This window comes from Coffea arabica, chromosome 6c (assembly GCF_036785885.1).
Source record: "Coffea arabica cultivar ET-39 chromosome 6c, Coffea Arabica ET-39 HiFi, whole genome shotgun sequence".
NCBI lineage: Eukaryota > Viridiplantae > Streptophyta > Magnoliopsida > Gentianales > Rubiaceae > Coffea > Coffea arabica.
In genome coordinates this window covers 5,412,548-5,419,664 of record NC_092320.1, presented here as the reverse complement: position 1 = coordinate 5,419,664, position 7,117 = coordinate 5,412,548, and the positions used below count along the sequence as shown (strand labels likewise).

Genomic DNA, 7,117 nt, shown 5'->3' with positions numbered 1-7,117 from the left:
GTAAAAATTTTTCATATATTTTTTGAAAAACGATCCCAAAAATAACTAATTCAAACGGACTTGTATTTCAAAAATGAAATGTTACAGTGTTGTTTTTGAAAAAAAACTCAAAAAACAGCTAATCCAAACGAAACCAGTAACTCCGGTGACATTACTTTGGCTTGTATCACAAGTTTTTCTGGATCACTGTGACGGATTTGAGAAATAATAAATCCTTTATATCGAAATTAGTACAGGTTATTTAGCATATATCTCACCATGTGTGAGTTAGTTTTATAAATCTAGGTGGTTCTAATCTTCTATGTATATCGAGGGAAAAAAAAAACACACACACACACACACACACACTTTATGCTTATCACACATCCGATTGCACATTTTAAGATAAAAAATTGCCACACGCCTTTGAACTAAAACTCAATAGGACAACCTTTTTATCCAAAAACCAGTGGCGTGCGTGCTTGAGGGAAGGGGCGCCACAGAATAATTCAATACCTTTTGAGGGTTTTGATTATCTGAATGGTAGGAATGTGTGCCCGTTTCAATTTATAATATGCATACCATAGTTTTCTTACACTTCTACTTTGATTGGCATCAAGTAAAATCAACTACTACTTAACTAAGGATGTGCAGCTTTTTTTTTTTTTTTGTAAATCTCCTCTTAAAGCATTATCAACTCTCGATAAGACTATATTAGACTGATTAAAACTATCGTATAACATTAGAAATTTCCATATTTAGCATTCTTGAGATTTTAAAAATATCACTTACCTCTCCTGATAATTGTAAAATGATTATATTAACTCTCATTTGATACATAATTCACATATCAAATAAATGGAGTTAAAAAAATTAATGAAAAAAAATAAAAATCACTTTTTCTCTTTCCCCTTTCTCCAACATTCTCTCTTACTAATTTTTTTTTTTGGGATGACTATGTGTTTTTTTTTTGGTAAATCATAGCAAATTAAATTTTCTTTTTCTTTTTCTTTTTACGACTGCGATACAGTGGGAATTTCTTTGTTTATTTTGAGTTGATTTTTATAGTGATTTAAAGGCTTGGACCTTGGATTGAGAACAGATTGAAAAAAAAATAAGGTTCATGAGAAATTAATTTTGACCATATAAAGTTGAATTGGTACTAGTGTATTTCTTTATAAATATATTTTTTATTTTCCAAATTTATATTTTTATAGACTATAGTTTTATGTCATGGTGGTACTATTAGAGATTGTTTTTTACTTGGCGATTTTTTTTTTTTTTGGAAGCAAAGAAAGTGGTTTAGGAGCATTTTTATTTAGCAAAATGAGCAAAAGAGGTACTTTAGCTAGGATTTTTAAAAATTTTGTTACACAAATGACAAAAGTTAGGGAGGTAAGTAATTATTTTTAAAACTTTGGAGGTGCTAGATGATATTAAGATAAATCTAAGAGGAGGTTTCCGATATTATCCCTAAAACTATTGTAGACTACGGAAATGGCCAATTATCAGATGAGTTGGTCTACGCTGCTACGCATGTACCCTTGCTTCACAGCTAGTTCGACATAGCCAATCTTCGAACTTTTCCCCCTCCATTAGATTAAAGAAAGAAAGAAAAAAAAAAATGGTAGTTTACACGTTCAGGACTGGCCATTGGGCAATGGAATAAGGGAAAGTCAGAGAAATTGATTTTTTTTTTTTAAAAAAAAAAAGGAAAAAGCGGACATCTTTTTAATTAGGCCAATGATGCAAGCACAGAAAAGACAGAATCTCGGCAGTGCATAATGCAGTTCACGCAGTGTCATCCATCTAATATTAGTAAAAAATTGTGTTCCCCAAATTCTATATCCGTAGTTCCTCGTATGCATTTTATATATATATATATATATAGTGGGTGGACCACCAATGGCAGATCCATACCACATAACATACCGTACACAAAACCTTCTTTTTCCTAGCGTTCATTCGATCTGATTTTAGAAGATGGAAGTATCAACACGACGTCTCCATTTCTTCTCGCTGATAACTCTTTTATCCTTTCCTCACCACCTCCATGCATCACCGGAATATTCTCGTCCCCCTCCCCGGCCGATCATCTTCACCTCACACACCCGATCAGAATCTGATCCTCAACAGGTGACTTCAACTTATTGGATTCATGTGCTGCTCTCAAGAGCTTCCTTGCCTTTTTCTTTTTCTTCTTCTTCTTCCTTGAAGTTGACAATGTGCTGTGCAAACTTTCCTCTTTCGTACGAAATGTGTACATTAGGTGCATGTATCATTGGTCGGAGTAGATCATGTGAGGGTATCGTGGATTACTTCTCACAAGCATACGAAGTCAACGGTGGAATACGGGAAATCATCGGGAACATATGAAGCATCCGCAACTGGTGACCATACCTCGTACCACTACTTCTTCTATAGCTCAGGTGAGATTCACCACGTCGTAATTGGACCCTTGGAGCCGAGCACAACTTATTACTACAGGTGCGGCGGTTCCGGCCCGGAATTTAGCTTCAGGACACCTCCCTCGGATTTGCCGATTGATTTTGTTATCGTGGGTCAGTGGTTTCTTTAGCTTACTTATCATCCTGGAAAAATCAATTTTTACGCTTTCCCTTGCATTATACATTGCGTGCACTTCTGTCAGATGCTGTTAGGTTGGTTAGTTTACTTCCTTAAGCAAGTAACCCAGAGACGATGCGCTATGCCGAGACTTCGAACCATGGTCTTCACGCTTTGCTTGATGCATTTTTGCCGTTTTTATGCTTTCTGCTGCTTTTTCTGCTGAAGAAACATCCTTACATGGACAATACGCAATTTATGTTTTGTTTTATGTGCAAAAAGAAAAAAAAAATTAATGCTCCAAAAGGGCAGTTCAAATTTCTGTTGCAATACGTAATGTGTGAAAAAAAGAAAAAAGGCTATGGACAGGCGTGGGGCTATCAAGGGATTGGATGCCTCGAAATAAAATTATGGAGTAAATCGGAATCTTTTTGGTTGTGGTTTAACAGGGGACCTGGGTCAGACAGAATGGACAGCCTCCACCTTATCCCATGTGGGGGCAAGGGATTATGATGTATTTTTACTCCCGGGTGACTTGTCCTACGCCGACACCCACCAGCAACTCTGGGACTCCTTCGGACGGCTGGTGGAGCCATACGCCAGTCGGAGGCCGTGGATGGTAACAGAAGGAAACCACGAAATTGAAACCTTCCCCATCGTATACCCCCACGGTTTCAGAGCTTACAATGCAAGATGGCGAATGCCATACGAACAAAGCGGCTCCGAGTCGAATCTGTATTATTCCTTCAACGTCGCCGGGGCACACATTCTCATGTTGGGATCCTACACCGACTTCGACGCTGACTCCGACCAATACAAGTGGCTCGAAGCTGACCTGGCCAAGGTCAATAGGACGACCACGCCTTGGATCTTCGCGCTCCTTCATGCGCCCTGGTACAACTCTAATGAAGCTCATCAAGGGGAAGGAGAGAGCATGAGACAGGCCATGGAAGAGCTGCTGTACAAGGCCCGAGTGGATGCGGTATTTGCCGGACACGTGCACGCTTACGAACGCTTTGTAAGACCCAAATCACTTCCCCAAGTCCTGTACCTTAAATCTTTCATTTCCATTCATGAATCATACTACTATATAATTCCCATATATTAATTACTTCTTGATAACACATGTATTATCTGACCACAGAGTATCAATGCTTCAGTTTGTGGTACCACAGAATATAATTGACTGGGTTTAATTGGATCATTTTTCACTGCAGACAAGAGTATTTGATAACACGGCCGATCCCTGTGGTCCTGTATACATAACCGTCGGTGACGGCGGGAATAGAGAGGGACTTGCTCTAAAGTAAGTGGAGATCGATGACTTACGTGTTGATTAAGCTCCCGAGCCCTGGTGCTTTATTTCTTTTTTTTGGAGTTCTCGAGTAAGTATTTGCGTTTTTGTTTGCGTTGGTATTTGAAGGTTTGAGAAGCAAAAGCCGCCTATATCAGTATATCGGGAAGCAAGCTTTGGACATGGGCGATTGAGGGTTTACAACCAAACACATGCGCACTGGTCGTGGCACCGGAACAATGACTCTGACTCTTTCGAGGCCGACCAGGTGTGGCTACAAAACATCTACGCCTCCACCACATCATGCATGGAAGCCACTCCTCAAAGTCAAAGGGATGAACTCTGACCAAGTCAAAAATTAAATTTACATGCAGATGCAGTAGCTAGGTCCGTCATACTTCATTTGATCAAGCTTTATGATACAGTTTCCTTCACTTCAAATTTCTTTTGTTTCTAGACACTCCTAAAAGAATGTGGAAGCGACGGAAGTTAGATTTGGGAACTTGAAAGTACGACTGACTTTTGTTTGAGCAACCTTTGCAGTATACTGTATACCACTGCAAAGCCTTAGTACTGTATTGCATTTTGCAACATACTGCCTGGTACTAGTTATTAGTTACTACTCCAATTGTTGTCTTTCTTGTATCAATGTATGCTTTGTGGAGTAATGAAAGAACAGTCAACTGAGAAAACGATTACAATCATATTAGGTCAAAATTTGATTTTGGTAAACCAGCTTCTAGGTTATGGTACTCGTGGCTAGGCTAAAACAAAATAAGGAAGCAATCATTACGACCTTGCGGAAAGATCACTACTACAACAGACTTTAACCTGTAGATTCTAGGTTTCGTGCGTTTATGTTGTTGTATTACTGGATTGGCCTGCTTCCCAGAAAAGCTTGAGCTACCATCGTATTGACTTCGTTTTCTTGTAGGCACAAGAAATGGTATATAAACAAATACAACTAGCATGTGTAAGCTTCAATCTCCGAATTCAAACCAAGAAAGATGTTGTTGGCATACACGGCCCTTTCGCGTTTCAATATCCTCTTAATTTGTTGCTCAACAACCCCATAGGAGGCTCCAGTTCACATTTGCCAATTTGATTCCTACGTTCAATAGGGTATATATTCTTCATATTCCATAGGCGTCTACGTCCATTTGCTTTCACTTTAATAAAATCTCATGATTATTCTTTGTTATAAGGGTTTTTTCATTTTGTTTCTTTAATTTTCAATTGTTTCTCGTTCATAACATGAGAGCATGAGATACATGGGCCACGTACGATGAAAGTCTGCAACAGGCCTTTGAACATAGAAGCCTATACTTCTCCAGTGTGTAATATATCTTCTTTTTCTATTTTTATTGAGGCGTGTAATTTCAATAATACCAAAAAAAAAAAAATGTTTAAGAAATGACAGTGCTAGAGAGCATGAGGTCTTAAGCTCGAGAATCAGACGATTATTACTGTGCTAACGCCCACAGTGCGGTACCAAAAGCTTAAATTGCTTTTATAACAGCGAATTTTTCTATTATTTTGTACCCTGAGGAAATATGACAAAGGCTGGACTGAACTCTATATTCTGCTGTTGTCTGAGAAATTCTAAATTGACTACTATAATATTTTGTTGTATGAGAAAACTCTAAAATTTTCCTATACAAAAGTGGACGCAATTTACGGGTAGGGCATGATCTTTAAGACTTGTTTTCTGAGAGTTCAATACTTATGGTTATAGGCTAGCTCTGCCTTGATTAATACGAGTTTGATTGGTCATTTGTCTAATATTGACTTGATCAAATTTTTATATGAATATCCAAAAATACCCTTGTGTAATGAGTTTTAATTTACCTTCCTACACAATTATAAGATTATCTAGTATAATTATAAGAAAATGTGTCAAATTTCTCATGTCCATACCTACTAATTGATAAACAACCATAATAATAATTTATCACCATGACAGAATACTTTTGATGGTATTTTATTATAGATTTAAATTTATAAGATAGAAAAGAAAATGTTGAAATAATTCATTTAGAGTTTATAAAATTTTCAAATAGTGAGATTATCATAATTTAGTAGTGATTTTGGGCCATTTTCTTTTGATTTATTATTAATTTTAATACCAAAAAATAAAAAATAAACATCAGCAAAAACATTGGATTGCATATAAAGTTAATTCATCAAAAATATTACTAGTTCGACATTTGGTTATAATAGAAATTAGAGGTAATAGTAGTAGTTTTATAGTTTTATTGGCAAAAAAATTTAAAAAAAAAAGGAATAAGAAGGAAAAACAATAAAAAAAATAATTTTAAAAGTCATTCTAAGTATAAACATACCAAACAAGGGAATTTCATCAAAATATTTAGGGGTAGTATTATCATTTTAAATGATAAGACAGGCATGTGTAATTTTTAAAATCTTGAAAAAGCTATATGAAATTTTTAAAAAACTCAAGGGAGGTTTCTGAAATTATCCCACATATTTAACTAAACCCGGTCTACGACCCTATTTGGTTAATATACTCGTCAAAGCTCCACACATGTATAATGTCAGCTCCACACATGCGCCAGTTGGCAATCTGATCAGGCTGTGAATTGTGATCGAGGGCTATTCTCGGTGGCTTCCTTCAATAGTTGTATTTTCACTTTTGAATATTAGTTTGTTTTAGGGTGTTTAGGAATAGTAACGGAACGAAATTGAGGCGAGAGAAGCTTGCTTCGTCCCCCTTGAGCGATTGTTGTCTTGTTCCTCTTAATGCTTATAAGTTATATAACGGCTTGCCAGAATTATTTCGGATTAAGTTCTTTTTTCTTATACACATAATTAATGCACGTAATATCAAACTTAAACCAAAAAAAAAAAACTACTACAAATAGTACTATTACTACTCCTAGTAATAGTCTAACCTAATGTGCTATACAAAACTAATTAATTACAATTACAAATAACTAATTAAGAATTCTATTCTTACTTTTATATATACATAACATTGATTATGTGACGCAAGGTCGAGGCGAGAGTATCCTCTCCCGCTCCTGTCCCGTTTAAGGTAGGGGAGAAGAATTTTTCTTGTTCCTACCTATTCGCCCACCTCGTTATTCTTCTTTGGGACAAGCGTCCGTCCCATTGTCATCTCTAACAGTATCATCTTCCATGATTCGTCATCATTTTTCCTTACATCATCATATATAAAATATGATTCTTGCATATATTATAAAAACCTTTAGACCAAATTTACATTAATTAAAAAAAAATTATTGGCAGGGCTAGGAC

At 36.3% G+C, this 7,117-nt stretch overlaps 1 protein-coding gene across 1 annotated transcript; it reads left to right on the top strand.

The window, feature by feature from the left end:
- Positions 1 to 1,872: 1,872 nt before the first annotated feature.
- On the top strand, positions 1,873 to 4,542 carry LOC113691822 (purple acid phosphatase 22-like). The gene is made up of 5 exons (XM_027210123.2): positions 1,873 to 2,115; positions 2,249 to 2,540; positions 2,994 to 3,562; positions 3,762 to 3,850; positions 3,968 to 4,542. The coding sequence occupies exons 1-5, from the start codon at positions 1,963 to 1,965 to the stop codon at positions 4,182 to 4,184; spliced, it is 1,320 nt and encodes a 439-aa protein (XP_027065924.1). The 5' UTR covers positions 1,873 to 1,962; the 3' UTR covers positions 4,185 to 4,542.
- Positions 4,543 to 7,117: the final 2,575 nt, after the last annotated feature.